This window comes from Accipiter gentilis, chromosome 22 (genome assembly GCF_929443795.1).
Source record: "Accipiter gentilis chromosome 22, bAccGen1.1, whole genome shotgun sequence".
Taxonomy (NCBI): Eukaryota; Metazoa; Chordata; class Aves; order Accipitriformes; family Accipitridae; genus Astur; species Astur gentilis.
In genome coordinates, this window is record NC_064901.1 from 16,394,967 (window position 1) to 16,415,291 (window position 20,325).

General features: G+C 45.1%; 1 protein-coding gene across 3 annotated transcripts in view; it reads right to left on the bottom strand.

The window, feature by feature from the left end:
- LOC126049160 (deubiquitinase DESI2-like) overlaps positions 1–20,325 on the bottom strand; it is a 98,571-nt gene that overhangs the window by 5,907 nt on the left and 72,339 nt on the right. For all 3 annotated transcript variants that reach the window (XM_049825056.1, XM_049825055.1, XM_049825057.1), the window contains 3 exons: positions 18,160–18,232; positions 16,718–16,811; positions 15,540–15,681 (listed from right to left, as the gene is read on the bottom strand). In XM_049825056.1, coding sequence (XP_049681013.1) covers positions 15,540–15,681; positions 16,718–16,811; positions 18,160–18,232 — 309 coding nt within the window. The remainder of the gene's footprint in view (positions 1–15,539; positions 15,682–16,717; positions 16,812–18,159; positions 18,233–20,325) is intronic.

Consider the following 20,325-nt stretch of genomic DNA (forward strand, 5'->3'; position numbering starts at 1 on the left):
CCTCTCCACCTATGTTTCTGTGCATTCATAGAAAGTTTGCTGATCCATTTGATTTTCTCACCAGACATATCTGATCATTTTCACAAGAATACTGCTGAATTTTTAAAATTGTATTCAGTATGGTCTACTCAAACATTGAACCTGAGCCAAAGCCAAAAAAATGCAACGCAATTGTCTCTAGATTTTGTAGCATTTCTCTTTCTTCCTCTCCAGGAACTTATGCAACATGCTGCCAGTGTAGAAAGTGACTCAGTTTAGGCTTGTGATGTATGCATGCATGTGAGTTTAGTTCTCAAGCAGCCATATGTCTTAATAAAGACTTCCCCCCAGATATTAATAGGAAAACAAAACCGGGGTATGATTCTTCAGAAAATTAGCTGAAACAACAGAACAGCACAAGGTAAGGCTGCCTGAACTAGAAATAGTGTTTTTAAGAGTTGGCTTTCTTTTCTAAGCATATCCACTAGCAACTGAAATAGCACTTCCCAATGCGGAAGCAATGCTGAGATGTTTGCCTTTTGTTTAAGGGAGCTTCTTCACCCAGAGTGAATCAGCGAGGCAAGGAAGAGCCAGAAAAAGAACAGAGATGTGTGGGCATAAGGCCATCAATCAGCAAAGGCCAGTTTGTGGAGCTTAAGGATAACGATGAAGTCAAAGTAGTTTCCCTTTCCTCAGTCATGCTTGTCCTCGCCTCTTGTCAGTGAAGACTCGTTACTATTCCACAGCAAAACACAATGCTCAACAGGAGCAAAAGGGCAATGGCAGGGAATGCCACTAACACTACAGCCTGCTCCTGTGTTTTTCGCTCCTTGCCACAAAGCATATCATGCTGGAGAATCCAGCAGTACTTCACTAATGGAGAAGCATCAAATAAACCTGACTGCAGTGGGATTAAGCCAAGTGAGTTTAAATAAAACAGCACAAGCAAGATGAAGTGTTTTTTTTCCAATTGTATATGAAGATACAGAAAAATCTAGCTACTGCAGCTCTTCAGGGTAATTCTCAACTGAAAACCTCCCCCTGCAACAATAAACTCACAGAAGCCTGGTACTGTCCATTGTTTCCACCAGCAGAACTCTTTTTTAGAGGACTTCAGAGTTTAGGATTTTAGGTGTTTTTTTCCTGCTTGCCAAACAAGTGGAGTTTTCTCTTTTGAAGGGAGTAAACTTCTTTGGGATGGGTCATGTACTTGTCCTGTCAGTCTTAGCAGATAAACTGTTATGGGTCAGAAATCACTAGTCCTGACCATCATACCGATTGTCCTCCTACCGTCCCTTCGGGAAACTTCACATACCTGTAGGGGAGCCTGAGCTTGACACGTGACAAGAAAGCAGCTGAGCCTCTTAAGCTGACTGGAGAAGGAACTTTAAAGAAATGAACAGTCACAGAAGGGCTAAGCCTATGCGAGATGGAAGTCTGAAAGGTAGCTCAGGGTTTAGTTATGGCTTCTCTGAGGCAGAAAAGCGTTTGGGATGGGAAACCCTGCGGAGTACGTGAGAGGCTGGACTACTAGCAGCAAAGCCTGCAACACCTCAGCCCAGCGGGGCTTCCCTAAGCTTTGCAAACCTCCTGTGACTAGTGTCCAGCTATCATTGCCGAGCATAGCCCTTCCTCGTCTTTCTGTCACTGTCGGGTCCCTGAAGGCGTGAGTTATTCCCACCCTGCAGAGGCAGCCAGTCCCTCCACGGTCTGAAATCCAGCATTTTGGATGGCGAGCGCAGTTTAATCAGCAGCCCACCAAGAGACCTGTCCCCGTTTCAGGCAGGAGCTTCGGCGGAGGCTGCACGTACTTGCAGCTTCCACTGAGCGGCACCTCGGGATAGAGCCAAGTCTCCCATAGCTGCAGCTTCTTCTGGAGACTCTGCCGAAGAGCTGCGACTGACCCGGCTGGCAGCTGCAGAGTCAAGTGGAAACAGCAGTTCAGACATCCGTGGCTGAAGCCAAACATGAGGGAGGAATGGGACATGACAGTTTGGGTGCTATTTCTGGGCAGCTGTCACATCCACACCCGGATTTCAGCTCGCCAAGAAACAGCTAATTTAGGATACAGAAAGATCCTCTGAGCGTCCTTAGCTGGGTCGTTTTGCACTAAACAGTTGCTGGTTAAAACGTACAAACTGCCCTGGGAGTAAGGACTGCATCCCATCGCCCTTCCCTCCCCGAAGTGCCCAAAGAACTAGGCTTTGTTGCTCGGCCAGGCCGTCAGGCTCCCTGCAAAGCTTTACTCTGGGCAGGGGAGCAGCCTGGCAGCTGGGAAACGTTAATGGGGTTAAATGGAAGGCCACAATAGAAGAAGCCGAGTCTTCTGCCTTCTAGAGGACAACACTATCAATGTGCTGCATTGTGCGAGGGCCTTGGGTCTATGGGCATATGCTAGACATTATCTGAGAGCGTCTAAAAGGCTGAGCCCCTTGCAAAATAAAGCGAAGGGCAGATTACTTGTAGACCCTGAGAGGAAGTTCTTGAATGCAATAGGTACTGCACTGTGCTGGGTGACGCAGTTGGGGCAATTCAGGCCACACACAGAAGTATAACTCAAGGCACTTAGGAATTTTTTTTAAGTGAGCCTTCCCAAGGGCACCGTGTAGTGCTCCGATCCATGAAAATCAAGATGAGCAGAGGCAACATTACATTCCTCAAACGATACATGCTAATTACTTCAATTCTTGTCTTCAAACCAAGGCTCAGAGAGTTCAGCACTGAACATCTGCTGAACCACCCCCCCGCCACTTCCACTTAGCAGCCTTGCTAAAAATGAGGTGGCATCCACACAGGGCATGTGTCCATTTGAGCTACTGTACAGTATTCCCCTTGGTGTGTCTTAGAGAATGCAAACGGCTTTTACTGGTGCCTGAGGAGTCTAACACACACCCCAGAGCACTTTAAGAGCAAAGTCTTTAGAGCCCAAGGGGAATCTTTCTAGCATTTGCATGAGTTGGCTCCTACGAGGCCTAGACAATATAGCATAGATGATGCTTATCAGAATTTCAGAATAAGGACATCAGATACAAACCAGCACATCTGCTTAGGCAAAGCTTGCAGGCTGTGCTAGGGTAGCCAAAAACCATATGTAGAAAGAGAAGCATGGCAACGCGATGAAATTAGTACATGGACGCATCTGGAATAAACCATTCATTAACCCAGTGCACAGGGACAATTTTTACTTCCTCACAAAAACTAAACTGGTAGTATAACTGCCCAGTGCTGGCAGAGATAAGAGAGTCTTGAGTGCGTCAGTGAGGAACATACCTCTAGCTCTGCACTCGTGATCAGCTGCTGCACGTGGTGTATACGCTGGAGATAACATTCCTGAAAGAGAATGGACACACAGCCTTCGCAACACACCTGAAAGCACAGTCTCACCTTGGTGGAGTTGGCATACTAGGATCACTTGCTTGAAAGAGATCTATTGTATAGTTACTGTGTAAAAATGACAGTTTCTACTCTAGGGAATATAACTAGCCTGTGGGGATCAACATAATAAATGAGGGGGGCCGCTTCACTGGGCCCCAAACCTGCCTGCAGCATGCATTCAGCAGAGCCAGGAATGGCCTGTGTCTTGCAGGGGAAAGGGTACGGCTGAGAAACTGTAGGTGAGGCTGAATGAGCTCAGTAATGAGGCTGCTTTCTGGAAGCATCTCAAGCCAAAGGCAGGAAGGGAAAAAACTTCAAATGAATTTAAGCAACTGTCTAAAATGCCCCCATTCTCCTATGCAATCTCTTTTTCTTCCACAACAGGCAGGGCACTGCAACTCCTATGGGTTCTCCTCGGGACTGCAGGCGTTTCTGCCATGTAAAGCAGAAGAAGCATCTGCACCACCTCCCTGAGACCAGCCAAGAGTGAGAAAAAAGGAAAGCACTGAAAAGGAAAGCACTGGAAAGGAGGGACTAATACCCACAGTCTTGCTCCCCCTGTGATGCTAGTGGGAACATGTCAGTCACCTCTGTGGTCTTGTGGTGGAAGGACAGAGCTGCCTTTACGCAGGAATCTGCATGCAGAGAGTTGCCAAGAACAGAGACGATGGAGTAGATAGCTCTCGGTCCAATGAGACAGCTGGCTTATAGCACCTCAGCACTCACAGCACTATTTCAGCTTCACTGGCCAGGCCACCAGTGGAGAGGCACAGTGGCTGCAAACGTGATATCTTGATGGACCACATTCAGAGCCGAATTCTGCATGGCATGACTGATTGGTTACGTACCAACACTGGAGTACGGCAATACCCTCTTTGAGCATGAAGTTCCTTGTAACCAGCGCTTATACGTACAGCCGGCAGCTGCAGGATGACAAAGTAGGCAGCGAGTGGCCTCACAACAGATGACCATTTGGGGAATACTAAGTATAATTAAGTCTGGGCTTGTTAGTGACATTTAAAATAATGACCCTCCCACCAAATGAATGAGCAACTGCAGTTCATTTATATTATCATAACGGTGTGAAGAGGAACTGCCTTCTCCTAGCAGGTGCTGTTTCGAGGGCAGGGGCTGAGAACAGCTGCTGCCTAACAGGGTCGTTCTTTCCAGTTACGGACACGCCGAATGTGACCAGGCCAACCCATACGCGTAGAGGGGCAGACATCAAGAGCATCTGTTTTTTTCTGCATAGCTAACCAAGAAAATCCCGCGCTTTAGTCTCAAGCCTTGTTTCCTAATGTTAGTGAGCAGCAGGTTACTGTGGATGGAGATACAAGATGAAGAGAGAATACAGGAACCCAGAGGAACAGGGAGAGACCTTCTGTCTGGCAGTGTTGGCAGGACTCCTAAGCAAAAGGTTCCAGTCTCTAAAGCCTATCACCACACTTAGACAGTTCATTTACACTCCTGACACTGTTCATTTATCAACAGGCAGCTGGTGAAAAGGACAGGGTTTTTCCTTGCCATCTTCATTCATGGAAAGGAGGCATCTGTTCTCAGGCATTCACACTCACAAAGGCTCAAAGGCTCCATGATGGTGCGACTAGAGATGAATTCCCCAGATAGTACAAACTAACACAGCTCCAAGGTATTATCCTTATTTATAACAGGTAAGGACACAGGGCTTTTGGTTTGGGAAGACAGATGTAAAAAGCAAATAAAATAAAATAGATGGTGCAAAATACCCACATTTACACCAGCCCCCAAAAGCCTCAGGTGGGTTTTTGTTGTTGTTGTTATTGTTTTATTTCACTTTGATGTACTAAAAACTTGCCCTGGGGGGGCATGATTTCTGTTTCAAATTACTTGCCACCTCATACTATTTCCCTGCACATGTAGATAGATAGGGAGAATCGGATGGACTGAGAGAGCTGAAAGATCCATATAACAGTTATTCCACTAATCATTTTTGTTGGGCTATAAGACTTATTCAGGATAGCAAGGCTAGAAGGGTTAATGATGGAAAAAGACTTTTATATTTTTATAGCAGCCTTTATTCCAAGGACATCCCAAATACTTCATAAATTTTAACTAATACACAAACTACACCTAGAAATCTCATTTTGCCGCAGCAGAGAAGCCACATCTGGAATGCAATATAGCAGTTTATTAACTGCAAGCAGTCAAAATTGTCCATACTTACAGGCAGAAACAAGAAAAAAATGACATCCACCTGAAACTATGAGAATAATTTACGGATGCAGGATGTCTTTATTAATAAGCTTCTTCTAAACATATGTGGCAGTTAAAAACCTCAAAACAAACACCGCTTGTCCCCCATAGAGCTAACAACATTCAAAGGCTGCTGCAGTGAAGCAAATCTTTCCATCAGCTTCAGTGAAGTCTGGCTCAGGCGCCAGGAAATAAAGCTTTCCTAACGTTCTTTCATGCCCTGTAGTTGTTTGTTTGTTCGTTCATTTCTTTCTGTCCTTTCTGTCTGTTGGGAGCATCATGTCCCCTGCCATTAACAGAATCTCACATAGGCTTTTACGCAACAAAACACCTATCTCCTCCTCTACAACAGAGTCAACTGCAAAGCAGTTGTTGACTAAGGAAAACACAGGTATTACTTGTCTACTTAGGATCTGCTGAAGACTGGGTTATAAAAGCTTCTGCTGCTTTTGACTATGACTCAAATACCACCTGAAGCTCCCTTCTCTGGTGTTTAATCCTGTCTCTCTGATAGCTTTCAGGCTAAGGAGAGCTTCCCAGTTTTTAATAACGTTATGATGAGAACTCACACGTGCCTGGAGATGGACCTGAAAAGCTTTAAGCTTGAATTATTCACTGATTATTAAAAACCTGCCCTCGTTTTGTCGTTGATTCCGCACACCTGCCTTTTTCAGAGAATTTACTGAAAGTCAAGCTCCTCTAAGGGAAGTAGAATTCTGCTGCAAGTTTGTTATATGCTGTCAGCTTTGCTTTGGCTGAAAAAGAACAGGTGAATAGCCAGAGAGAAAAGAATATACACTGGCTACTGTCACTTCGGCACAGCTCCACACCTTCTACCAGTAAAGTAAGATCCCTCTGTTCTACCAAAGCTCCAACCACATTGACAAAGGGCAACCAAGACAGCCATACCGTCAGGGAAGCATAAATCAGACATAGGTCTAAAGCCAATCACAGAGATATCTTACGCTGCACTTCAGTTACGAGAGGTGCTTATTTCCTGCTATCACACTGATACACAATGACAATGCCTCTCTCTGCTACTATCAATAGGACAGATCTTTACCAATAATACAGAGGAAAGAAACTTTATCATCCAGCCTAGATGTGAACCACATGCAAGCAAGCCCGATTGCACCAAGATCATCCCCTGCCTCCCAAGGAAATTCAGACTGTGTGGCTTCACCAAGCATTTCCATCCAATCTGGCAGGCAGGTTTAATATCACCACTGTGGTATCAGCATCAGTAGTGGGTATGCTCAATGCCTACTTCAGTCCTCTGCAACGATGAGGTTGCAGGATTCCTTGTGCAGGTTCCATCTGTTACTCTTCAACTTATTTCCTATTGGAGACCATCCTTTTAGGCTGATTTGAGAGAGTCCTGCTGACTTTGGGAGACTGGGAGTTATTTACCTCCCAGGTTGAGCATTGCAGCGTTGCAGCTCTAAGACTGTGGCTGCAAAGCATTTGACTGTGACAGGGTCCGTAATCCCTGCCCTGTAGGAGTCAGCCTCATCTAGGATGCCAAAGAATTTTCCAAGGCTGACCTAAGCCACCTCAGATGCTTAGGAGACTCTCTTCCCCTCCTGTGTCCACAAAGAATGGGCCAAGCTCACTTCATTAACCCCCAGGCCTATTTTCCAAGGCCCCTTCAGCCCAAGAATAAGACCCCCAGTTCCCCAAAATATTTTTCTCTCTGGAAATTTCTGCAAATCCTACAACTTCAAAATGAGCTTCTAAAACCACAAGCACACAAATTCTGATTTAGGCCTCTCTTCTCCTGCTGAAATGTGTTGTCTCCCTGTTTATGTAAATAATTAAAGTAGGACAGTTCCCACAGGAGAGGTTGAGGGACTCCCTGCTCCAGATCATCTTGTGGCTGATTTTCAGGAGAATTTTTGCTGAAATGTAGGAGAAAAGGTAATTAAATCTTTAGTCCAACTTGCTCTCCCACACCCCAGCAAGCTCCTCTCTATCCAGGAAGCTATCAGTTACTTGAGGGTGAGTGTGTCTCACCAGCTAGTTCTGCCTGAACTCACAAAACGCCCTAGCAAAAGTTTTACTAAAACTGTCAGATCCCTCTAAAAGGCTCCACTTTTGATGACTTGGTTTAATCTGAAGATCCTAGTTCAGCTCTAATACTTAGTTCAAATTTTAGCCACTTACCCAGGTGGCATCTCTGAGCACTGTCCCCTGGATCCTTTGTATCAAGAAATGGTGAGCAATAAGGAAACAGATCCTTTAATATTTAAAGGAATAAAGGGGTGAAAAGGATGAGTGGGTACAAAAAGAAGCTGGATAATGAGATACCAATCTGTTTTCCTGAAGGATTTTTAATCCCTCAAATCCAAATGACCTTAAAGAGCCTTCTGAAGAATGGTCACATGTGGATGTGAACCATACACACTAACTTCAGAGTTGGTTCTAGTCTTTTTTAATAGATTTCTCTTGATAGAAGAGAAAGTTGTGATAATTTAGGAAGCAAATAGGGATGTTTAACTGTGCTTTACCATCTCTCAGTCATGTGGCCAAATTCTGCTTTCATTGACTCTGGGGGAATTTGTACTAGATCACTTGGGTGTTTCTGAGCCAGCTTTGTCCCAGGGGCTACTGCAGATTCTTTCACCATACTCAAAGAGACAAGTAGGTCCTACTAACACAGACTCAGCCTTCTCCTGCCTGCCTTTTTTTAAGAAAAAAAGGAGAGAAAAAAAGGAGGAGAGAAAAAAAGGAGGAGAGAAAAAAAGGAGGAGAGAAAAAAAGGAGGAGAGAAAAAAAGGAGGAGAAAGAAAAAAAGAAAAAGGAAAAAGGAGAAAAGAGGGGGAAAAGGGGGGGAAGGGGGGGAAAGGGGGGGAAAGGGGGGGAAAGGGGGGGGAAAGGGGGGGGAAGGGGGGGGAAAGGGGGGGGAAAGGGGGGAAAAGGGGGGAAAAGGGGGGAAAAGGGGGGGAAAAGGGGGGGAAAAGGGGGGGAAAAGGGGGGGAAAAGGGGGGGAAAAGGGGGGGAAAAGGGGGGGAAAAGGGGGGGAGGGATAAAAAAAGAAAAACATTAAAAAAGAAGTAGGATAGTTTTAGAGCAGTTGCAAGACAGATAAATAACTCCAGGCTGGGAAGCTGCTACAAAATACAGAGGGTTTTTGACCTTTTCTGGTACATAAGATAAATTACACATACAAATGGGAAAAAAAATCATTCCCCTTTCAAGAAGAGGGAGGAAAGACATGATAAAAGAATGAAACCTTCTGCCACTGCTGTCCTCAGGTAAAGTTCCAACATCAACAATTTTTAAGGAGAATCAAATCAGTGCCTCTCAATTAATTTCCTAATTATGATGAGCATCAGCTTCATATCTTATCAAAAAGGCTCGTAAGAACCACTGACTTTATTGCTATTCCACCACTGGTAAGGCTGTTGGGAAATAAAAGGGACTATCTTCCCTGGTGCTCGGAAGCCACACTTCTTTGACAATTATGTGTCATGTGTCCTATAGCAAGGTGCTGAAGAGTTTCCTTAAATAGGGATCATTCCAGTTACTTGGCAGTAATCACATTGATGAAGGGAGAAGGAGTGGTTTCCTTGAGTCATTCCACCTATCTTCCAGTTCTGGTGCTGATTCAAAAGTGTTTTTCTCCCTTCCCATGGTGGTTTGCCCTTTTCTGAGACATGCTGTTGCAACTGTCATCGCTCTGGTAAGAACACAGCTCCATAGCTTATCTTAAGACAGGAAACTTCAGCAGCGTGGAAAATTGCTGGTGGGAAGTCAAATGAGTCATCTTCTGTTTGTGAATGGGCTAAGCAGCAAAAGATTTTTCAGAGTCTTTAAGCTGCAGTGACATGGTGTGATCGTTACACTCAATACTGAGGAATATCACCAGACTGGAACCCAGAAGCAGAAAATCTTCATCCTCCCTCTGATCCTCTGGTTACTGCTATCTTCTCTAAAGATGATGTCCTCGGGCATTGTATGTTCACCGTACGCCTACGCATCAGCAGGGCTCATATTCTTATATGCCTATATATGAACCCCTGGCAGTCAACCTTTTTCCCTTACACACTTTTGGGGGTACAACCTGTGCCAAGTTTGCTTTTGCCTTATCTAGTAGCTGCCTTCCACAAGCCCAAACTATATTATAGGCTTGCAGGGCTATCACGAGCCATGCTCTCACATTGAAAAGAGCCCTCTGACAGCAATTTCACCGTTCCCTCTATCCGTGTGCACCTACCCTTATCTATGCCCAAAGAACCGTCTTCGTGACAAAGAGTGTGTAACTGCACGTCTGTCTTGGCACCTCATGGCATACTTCATTGTTGCCCACTGCTGCAGCGACAAGTGCTCCTGCAAAGCAATGGCATGGCTGGGACTTCAAACCTGCGGGTCCTCATAGGGGAACTTACAGCCCAAGAATTATTTTGAGTTTGGCTTTTTCCTGAAAGCACAGATGTATTCCTCTCCCTTTATGTCTGCTTTCCAGCAATTTGTAACTTCCGTCCTTTTGCTATATCACATCTTGTTCTGAAAAATCAGGGAGTTCAACAAATCACATCATGTAAATAACTAATTATTCTAGACTTTCTGTTTTAAAAGGTTTTTCTGATGTTCAAAAGCCAATATTTTTTTCCATCTGGCAGAGTTTAAATAGCCTCTTTCATCAGCCAGGACAACTCAAAGAACATAAATATTTTGCAATTCCTTGAAGGGCCATTTGAACGTATTGCTCTAAGTATACACGGGGGATTGTTAGGAACACAGCGACTTAACAACAGATGATCAAACAGAAGGGCTTTACCCAATATTGATGTGGTCCTAACTGAATTCTCCACACACGCATAACCTTATCAGAATGCTAGAATCCATGCTGTTTGCCAGCAGCATTACCCACCTGGAGTACCAACACACAGAAAGGCACATAAAGCTCAGAACAGGATGGGAAGTTTGGGCTCTGCTGCTGATGGCCTGGCTGTTTTTTCTTTGCAGAAATTGCAATCATAACTCCCCCAGAAGGATTGCCCATCCTCCTGGACAGTTGCTTCAAAGAGAGTGGTACCGATACTACTTGATTTTAGGGACTGTCAACGTAAGCAACATGAAAGGAGTAAGTTTCTCGTAGGCAAGTTGCTAATCCCGGTTTGATGAACCTCTTCATTTTAACCCACAAACAATTTGCGTAAGTGGTTTATAAATATAGGTACCATGGGACCATGTTGCAGGAGTCAGAGTGGCTGAGGCAACCCTAACCAGATTTTCACTGCTTAGATCAAGCTCCCCTCAGCTTCCCACACTGACATAGATGGTGAGGCTAAAGGGAGACCACAAAGGGGTATTAAGTGGTGTGTGTACCAGCGACCTTAAATTGAAGCTGGGAACTGCACAGGGATTGCATCTGATTTCTTTCTCATAACTATCCACTAGGAAATTCTGCCCTGCTTTACACCAGAACTCCCTTCAAAACTAAGTAAGATGGTGTGTGGCACTTCCTAGGCAGAGACTTATGCTCTCTGGTAGTTCTTTACTTCTTAAGTAACTCAAAGTTCCCTGATGAAGAAGAATTTCTCAGAAAATCCACAGAAAGAGACTCTTGATCATGCAGCACATTCACTGAATCACTTACTGAGAAGGCTGCCATGAAATGGCATTGCAGAAGATGAAGTCCGAACTGCTGCTGCTGAAATCGGGGCATTCTCTGTTTTCTTTCCACAGGAGCTGCTTTGTGAGTAGACCCAGCCATGCCTCTCTGATCCAGTTGCTGCTCGTTAGAAGTCCATAGGGAACTGGCAAAGTGGGGAGAGATCTAAGTCTTGAGCAAGTATGAATATGCTTGGCAGTCTGCAGTAGGGAGTAAGGAAAATTCAGAGCTAAGTGCCAATGAGGGAGTAGCAAAGCCCCTTGCAGCTTACAAGTGGATGTGGGCAGGAAGATCAGAAGAGATGCACGGTGTTGTAGGGAGAGGCTCAATGCCACAGCAGCACACTATTAGGCTGCAATCGCACTGCAAAGTGCGTTCTTCCAAAGGGAGATAGCAGGTCGAAGGCATGCACTGTGGTTAAGTAGAGCTTATCTGCCTGCGCTGGACTTGCTACAGTCCAGGGATTTTTCGAGGTGCGTGGCCAAATGGCAGAGTCATGAACGTAGGTCTGGACATGCCCCTAACCATTAGCAGTCAGCCTGCATATAAGCGTTAAAGATAACGGTTACCAGTCATCGTGGTGGGACCTGAGGCATCATTGGATTAAACAGGAATTTGACAGAAAAATCATTCATAAACAGATGTAGACGGAAGATTTCTGAATGGCTGTTCTATTTGCTGAGAAAACGTTAGTAAAGGACAAGACAACAAAAATTTGAGAATAAAGCCTGACTCCTGTGGCTTCAGCCGTCCTTCTGAGGCTGGGGAACCTGGCTTACAGGTCCTGGCGATTAGACGTGCAGCCGTTGTCTCACAGTGTGATCCTGAGAAGGCTGATGTGGGAGGCAGAGCCAGCCTTATATCTCCTTCCCATTCCCTCTGCAGAATCGTGACCTCAGCCAGCAGGAGACACGTGGCTGCATCTGCCCTCAGTCCATATGACCAGCTGGTATCTGCAAACCAATGGCCCAGCCAGCGGGGCAACATCTGCATGGATACTAATTAGCAAGCCCACAGCCAGATGAGGAAGTTAAGGTGGCCAAACACAGCTACCTAGCACGTGGCCGTACGGCCAAATCTCGAGGCCTGCCAGACAGATTTGTGTAAAACTCCTACATCGCCACACGGCCCGGTTTTGTGTGCTGATACAACACAATACAAGCCATAACCCAGCTAGTTAACCTTGGCCGAGGAGAGCTGTCATCCAAAGATTTCCGAGCCCTTTTCGAAGGAAGGAAATAACCCAGCGTACAAGGAGGGATACTTAGGCACAGAGCAGGGATGCGACTTGCCTGGCATTACCCAGGAGGCTCAGAACAACCATCTCCTGAACTTGGCACAACTCCTTATGCCCATGGGCAGAAAGGCCTAAAGGGCTGTAGGGAGCAGAGCTAGTCATTCCCTCTCTCATGCTAAAAATTAGCCTCCACCCTGACCCCTCTCTGTGGTGAAAGGGCACTGTGGTACTGATAGCATCACCTTTCAGCTGGGTTACAACAACAGAGAGACGGAGAAGTTATACCCACTTAAAATCCTTGGCTGCCTTTTGTGTGGCTGGAGTTAAATCCCAGTCCCAGTGAGCAATTCTATTCTGTTGAACAAAGTTTCTACATCTTTTTTTTTAATTCTTTGAATACTTTTCCCAGTTTCCTGTCTTTAACTGCCACGTAACACAGCTATGCATAAAGAGATGCTAATTATTATTATTATTATTGCTGCTTCACAGGTAAAGAATCTGAAGGAAAGGGCAATACAAACACTAAACAGACTCATCTCAGAATTGGATTTAGAGCACAAATATCAGTTCCATTTTGTGCCCTCTGTGGTGACACATATCTACACCGTCTTGAGAGCCGCTCGTCATGTAGCTAGCATGTTCTGCGCGCTATAAGACTGCACCTTATAGCTCTACACGGGCCTGGAGCTTCCTAATGTGGTGATTTTTGTTTTATTTAGTTTTAATGGGAACTACAGCAAGAGGGGAAAAAAATAAAGCACTAAGGCTGTAAAGTTAAGCAAGCATTCGGATGTTGGGAAATGAGAATAGAAACTTCCATTGCTTTCAGGTCAAGCAGGTTCTGTCTCAACAGTTTCCAAGCGGTCTTTCCTCCAAGAGGTCAGAAGTATCCCAAGATAAGCTATGCTACTTTTCACCCAGCTCTGAAACACAGCGATTGCCAAGTTACTGTGTTTATCAGAAAGGATGTAGACATCAGTCATAAAGCAGCCACGTGCATTTCTCATGTTGCTGACTGAGGCATGTTATATGGCTAGGACTTTTGCTTAGCGTCTTAACACCAGCTATTTCTTTAAGAATTTCAGCTACTATTTTCTGTATTTTGATGCTAGACACCATCCAGGGCCTTCTGCTCCTGGGCCTGAATTGCATCTCCTCTGGTTTTGCCTTCATAATACTTTAGAGAGGGGCAATAAACACAGGCGTATGTGAAGAGCAACAGCAACAAAAAATCCTGCTTGCCTACGAAGGGCTTATTTAAACTGACAAAAATCCTGAGAAAATCCTGCTCCTGGGAGCAGAAGTGTCAGAACTAGCCATTTAGGCTTTTGTTTTATTATCTGGACAGGTTATGGGGCAAGTCAATGAGCACACAGAATCCACCAGGAAAGCTCTTGCAGAAAAACTTAACCCTAAATTCCACTCCTGTAAAGTCATTCACTGAAGATGTATTGAAAGCAAAATTTAAATAAAAAAATACTAGGGTATTTAAGATCTCTTATTTGACTTGTGCTTGAAGGTTGGACAAGGAATGGGCAGTGAAGGGTTCACCGATATGTAGCAGCAGAATCAAGGAAGAATGGCTTTGATCTTATGGCTTGGACACGAGACAGAAATTTTACATATCAAAGTACGTAATAAGCAATGACCTTATTTCACTGCTGCAGGTAAAGGGCTTTTTTTGGCTTTTGCTAATAATCACACAGCTTTCTCTTGGGTTTCCTTCATAATTTTTAAAGTTCCCATTTTCTGTTGTAGTAATTTGATTATTTGACTCCAAAACAGTACTGTGGCTAACATTGATTTGATCAGTGTACTGCTTGAAACTTCATTCTCTGTTTGTACCAATACAAGTCCTTCCTGTTTATTTTTATTTGCTAACATTTACAGAAAGGACTCAGTCATTTTCTCTTTCTATAATTAGCAAGGATGAAATCAATAGAGAACTGGTTTTCCTAAGAGCCTAAGCTGGTCCCTTGTAAATGAATGGCTGGTTCTTGGATTCACTAGGGATTTTCTTACAAAATCATACAGTATTTTTTCTACGGAATCTCGTCTTGCTCGGGATCCATGGTGGGCGTGTTTGGGGATGAATGGACACTTGTGGCAAAAGAGGTTGCTGGCATAGGACTCTTGTCCCACATGATGAAAAAAGGTGAGAGATACATAATGAATGAGGATGGAGACTCCAGAAAGAGAAATTAAAGTTTCTCTGTTAAAGCAGCTGAACTGTATTGTGAAGAATGATATTCTCTCCTTGTGTTTGCTGTAAAACACTTCTGGAAAGCACAGAATCAGTATTTATGGAAGGTCACTTCCATTTTGCGCTTTTCTCGTCTTTCTCTGGCACTGGGTCAAGATCCTGAATTCAGATTTACACAAGTGCTGAATGCTCACACCTTAATTCAAACACACATTAAACACCTCATCTGGGGGTGAGGAGGAAAGCAGCTTCCCCCCCAAATAATCAGATCTTTGGGAATGAAAAATCAAACATGCCGAATTAGCAGATAGTTGGGATAAATCTGTGCTTCTCTGTGCTTCAGTTCTCTCTGAAGAGAAGTAATAGCTCTGTTATAATTCACAGTGGTTTTGTGAATGTGAAAATGAATAACCACCAAAGATGAGAAAAATCAATACTTTTTTTAATAGGCTTTGGATGGTGCACATTAAATAAGGAAAAGGGACGCCCACTTCCTGAACACTGCAAACTTTTGTTTGCAGAGCACTGATAAGCCATTTTTATTCCTTTACAGGTCATGTAGGGTTATTTGTGTTTGATATTAAAATGATGCACATTTGCATGCTAGCCAGGTCTGTCCTTCCAATTCCTGCTCAGAGAACCAAAATATAGGCACTTCTAATTTCCCCACACAGTTTAGACCAAACGTGTGTTAAACCTGCTGCATCTCCACCTCCTGATCCCATCCCTTTCAACAGCAAACAGTTTCCAAAAATATTAAGGGCAGAGACAGGAGATTTGGCTATGGGCTCTGGCCTGGCAGGCTTTGCTGACCCCAGTTCCCTTTCTGTGAGCACTACTACAGATCTGAAGCATAGAGAAAAAAAAAAAAAAAAAAAAAAGGCAGCTGTGCCCACCTCAGCCAAAGCAGCAGAGAAGTGATTACAGTTCTTGTGCATCAGGTGGTACGCGTTTCCTTTGTACTCCTTGCCCAGCTCTTCCATAATCTTATCCACATCCTCTTCTGTGAAGTCTGTGGTGCCCAAGGCAATGGATTCTCTAGTTTAAAACAAAACACACAACAGGGAACATGGAAAGATACAGTGAAGAGAGTGGTACATACCCAGGGAGAAGGAATTTATCAGATATTGGCAAGAAGGACAGGCTTAAAACATGGACATGCATAGCTGGGGCTATCAGAGACTGTCACTAATAAAAGTGGCATAGTAATATGCCCAGCTTATCCACAAAGCACATTACAGCACAGGCAACAGCCCCAAGAGCATCATCACCACAGAAGTCTCAGCTCTGGGTGCCTGCTTCCACTCTCCCCATCATCCCACAACAGAAATTTCCAGTAGGACAGAAGAGATGCTTTTTTCATCATTGAGAGGGTTTCCATGGGGTGGGCCAGGAAGGAGCACACTGAAAACTTTACGCAGAAACCTATTGCTTATCCCAGTGTTCACTCAATAGTGCTCGTTCTTCTAAAAGCCTCCAACGACCCTCAACATCAACTGGCGGTCTGGGAAGGTCAAGCCTCACCTGCCACGGCAGTTCCTTGACCCACAGCCCCACAGTCTGAGCACCTTGAACACCACATTAATGCAGCATCTCCTCGGACTCCTCTAGCAGCTGGTCTGTCCATTGTGACAGAGTAGCAATAAACACAGGAGATGACTTCAGGTACTCTGTGCAATATCCACAAATAGGCGATACTCATAAAAAGACTAGGTTTTGTTTTACCCCTGCGCATTGGCTCGGTGTAACACACAGTTACTCCCATTCTTGCTGACAGGTGAAACTGGGAGCACAGAAAACAAAGAAAATGGGAAAAAAGAACTGCATTCATTTGTAAGTATGCTTTTAAAACCTGCCAAACACAGTTCAGCACTCTTCCCTGTTTGGTGTACGCACTCTTTTATCCACCTCCAAAATCTCTGCAGGGCTGCCTTTCAACCGGGGTCATGTAAAGGATGCAGTGAGGGCACTTATGAGGAGAAGGAAAGGGGGATCCAGAGGACAGGACTTCCCTGCTCCCCCTACACTGATGGCTACCAGGGCCAGAGTGGAAGATGTAGAAAAGGACTCTTACTTGAATTTAAAGGTCTCGCCAAGTTCTACCGCACTGCCAGGTGTGATCTCGAAAATCCCACTGAAAGGGTAGGGATGCCCTCCATAGGCAAACTCTGATAAGGAAAGAAACAGACTGTGAGTAATTGAATGAATGCAATGTCAGGAAAAAGTCTATGGCAGCTGTCTGCACCGCTCAGTGTCAGCACCAGAGGCTGGGCTATTGCCAAAACCCATTTCAGCCAGATTCTGAAAGCCATTTTCTCTGTCCGGTTACCTATTAGCCTGAGGATGCCCTCACAGCCACCTTCCGTGCTAACACTACTGCTTTCCCACAGGGCCAGGAAAACTCTCCGAGTCTGTCTCTCTGCCCGTCCAGGTGGCTTCCTCTCAGTGGAAAGTTGTGCTGTGGAGGCATCTAGATAAACTATGAGAGGCTGTCAGTGGTGGTACTGAGCTGGAAGAAGTCTTTCCTAGAGTAGGGACGAATCAAATCATCTTCCAGAGGGATTTACAGGCAGCGAGTGGGAGTTCTTTGCAGGAAGGCAAGCTGATTGCCCTCCGCTGCCTCAGCACGCAGGTCAAGGCAGCAGGTCCCTCCATGTCACCCAGGCCATCTCGCATGGCCCGCGAAACACAGCCCGGGGACCTCACAGCGTCATACGGGCCATCTCGCGTGGCCTGTGAAAGCTTCTGGGCTCGAGATGGAACGTGGCACCCCAGGGGTTTTGTCTACTGCATGGCACTGGCTAAAAGTACCATGAGTGAGTAGCCCGAGCCATTCCCATTTAATGCTGAAGAAGGAAACAAAGTCTGTGTTGCTAGTCTGTCCTTCACTGCGCTACAGCTGTTTTCCCAGATGCCTTGACTGCGTCTTTTGCAGTGGGTGCTCTAATCAGCTTCAACCCCATCCAGACCATTTCAAAAGTCTTACAAGACATTTTCTTTTCCTTGTAACTCTGCTGTTTCAAAAGGAGAGTTTCCAAGATCTGGAAATCTAGATTCCAAGCTTTTTAGTCCTTAGACATTCACAAAGAACTACTGCAAAATAGAGTTACCCTGACAGAGAATTAGCACAGACACGCGTATGCAGGTCTCAAGACAACCACTGATCTACCTCTCTTCTCCTGCCCCATTTCTCCCATTCTCTCTCCCCCTCCTTTCCTGGAGAACGGCTTTCCAACATCGCTTGGTCCCTCCTATCTGCCATCCTGCTACACACCTGCACAAGCTCTAGAGGCTGCAGTTACATCCTGAAAATAAGAAGGGCTACATGGTTCATGACAGAACTGCCCAAGTTCCTGCAGGACTCCACGATAGGCTGTAAACAGGGAACTGGCTGAGTTTTTCATTCCTCAAAACATTCCTTGCCAAAAGCTGTAAGTTTGGGGTGCTTTTCCATATCAGACTAGCCATACAGTTATACTCATGTTGTACGGGTAGCGAAAAGGAAATACTTCATACCTCTGCCGTAGATCTCGATGCCAGAGTGGAAGACACCAATCCCCAAGGTGGAGGTGTATTCATTTATCCAGTACTACAGTAAGAGAAAAGCCACATTTGGAAGCATTAGTGGAAAAGAAACACACAATCTTGATCTAGGGTATATCCCCCATCTCCCGTCCTCAGGGCAACTTCTCTTAAGGACAAGAGTGATTTTGAAATTATCTTGAGACAAACAAATTGAGACTCCTTACAGACCAACAGAAGTGGGCACTGTGTTTATACAGCTGGCTGGGATCAGGTCTCCAAAAAAATGCTCATTTAATCCTCTCCACATAAGGCATTAACCTGTATTAAGATATAACTGGACCTGAACCTGCATAAACCTAGCTGCTACAGGATGTGTGATTATTTATCTGTCTTCTCACTTAAATAGCTGACACTGAGCCAGTTTTACCAATGCACTTGTCTTCAAAATCTTGAGTTAGAGAATCCCCAGATATTTTCCACACACCTTTTTACATCACCTCCCGACATCTATTTTTTATTGAATTGGTTTTAGGCAATGAGATCATAGAGACAGAGGTCCGTTCGCCCCATGGGTCAGAGGAGCACCATTTAGTAATTATCTACATGACATTGGCAACTGCTTTATAGAAAGAAAAGAAACTCGGAGCATGCTAGTCAACGTTTTGCTCAGAGGTACCATATACTATCAGGCACTGTTTTCGGAAGAGTCAAAGGCTTGCTGCTCCAAAATTAGGTCCGAGGTGACCACAACTTCACCCAAGTCAAAGACAAATTTTCAAGCGGAGCTGTTAAGTGCCTTCACTGCTCCGGAGTCCAGCACTTGCCCATTACATTAAGAGCAGAGTAATACTGCAGTCTGGTGCATGCATGCGATGCTCCTGCACCAAGCACTGCTCGGGGCCTGTTTCCACCATACCGTGAAGGACAGTGCAGACACCCAAACAAGTCCAAGCTAAACTAATTCTGGAGCGGGAAGCCATACAGCCATGCCAGGGCAGTGCTGCATTGGAGATAATTAGCGCTGCTCAGCACCAGTATTTATTAGGTTAGCTGCAGAGCTGTGCTGCTACAGAAATTATGTTTTCAGGCACTGAGTGGAAACTGCCCATGCCTCCTATATTTGCAGTTCACCTGCAGTTACTGCGCAGTGAAGATGCATCTCTAGTAACTCAGAGCAACTAAATTCTTCTTTTAATCAAGCACTGCAAGGAAAGTGAGTGTTGTTCGCTTGTCCCTGTACAAGGACACGACAGGTTCATTAAGCTAAAATTCTCTTTTGGGTCCGGTAGCTGCTTCTGGTGGAGCCAGAATAAACGGCACCTTCCCTGGTGTCTAACATCACTGAGCTGCCACGGTATGAGTAAGAAGCCCTCTGCTGTCAGGTAACCAGAGGTCTGGCATACTCCATCTACCTTCCTCACACTGCTTGCTTATGTATTTTTGATGACTGCAGTAGCTGTGTAAATCACCTGGAAATGCTTTCTGCAAGACCACTGCTACTGTGGAAAAACACAGTAGCTTTGATACAAAAAGTGCAGTCCCAAGCCTGACTTAATGTATGGCCAGTCTTTAAACCATGTCCCCAGAAATGCTTGCCTCTGGCAGCACAGCAATTCCCTTTCCCTCTAGAAAATGCTGTAAGGCTTCTTGTTCTTTGCGAGTTTTGGTATCACAAATGATGTATTACTGCAGGAGGGCAGCAAACCACCTGACCCCAGCTGGGCCCCTGCCCACTGCTCTCTTCAAACCTTGTGTAACCTCCATTTACCTCTTCACTTGAATCATGCAAACTCTTGGTTTTAGAATACATCAGAGCACTGGACTGGAGCTAGGTCAGGTAGCTCTCAACCTCCGCCAGCTGAGACAGCGCATTAGCGGTGAACCCTCTGTTGAACGCCTTGCCTGGTATTTAGGGACACGATGTGCCCTTGCCTTTTGCTGCTCTTCTCCACAGTTCTCTGTTGCCCTGTCCTCTGCAGCAGGAATATCCCTGCTCTCACTGGGGAAGAAGACACAGAAGTGGAGGCTTCGTACAGGAGCCCATATGACACAAGCCACATCTGCTGAGGAGACCAAAGCCTGCCTCCCATGGACACTTAGCCCTCAGTTCAGTTCTTTGATCTCCCAAATCTCATGGGTTAACTCCTCAGATAGTCT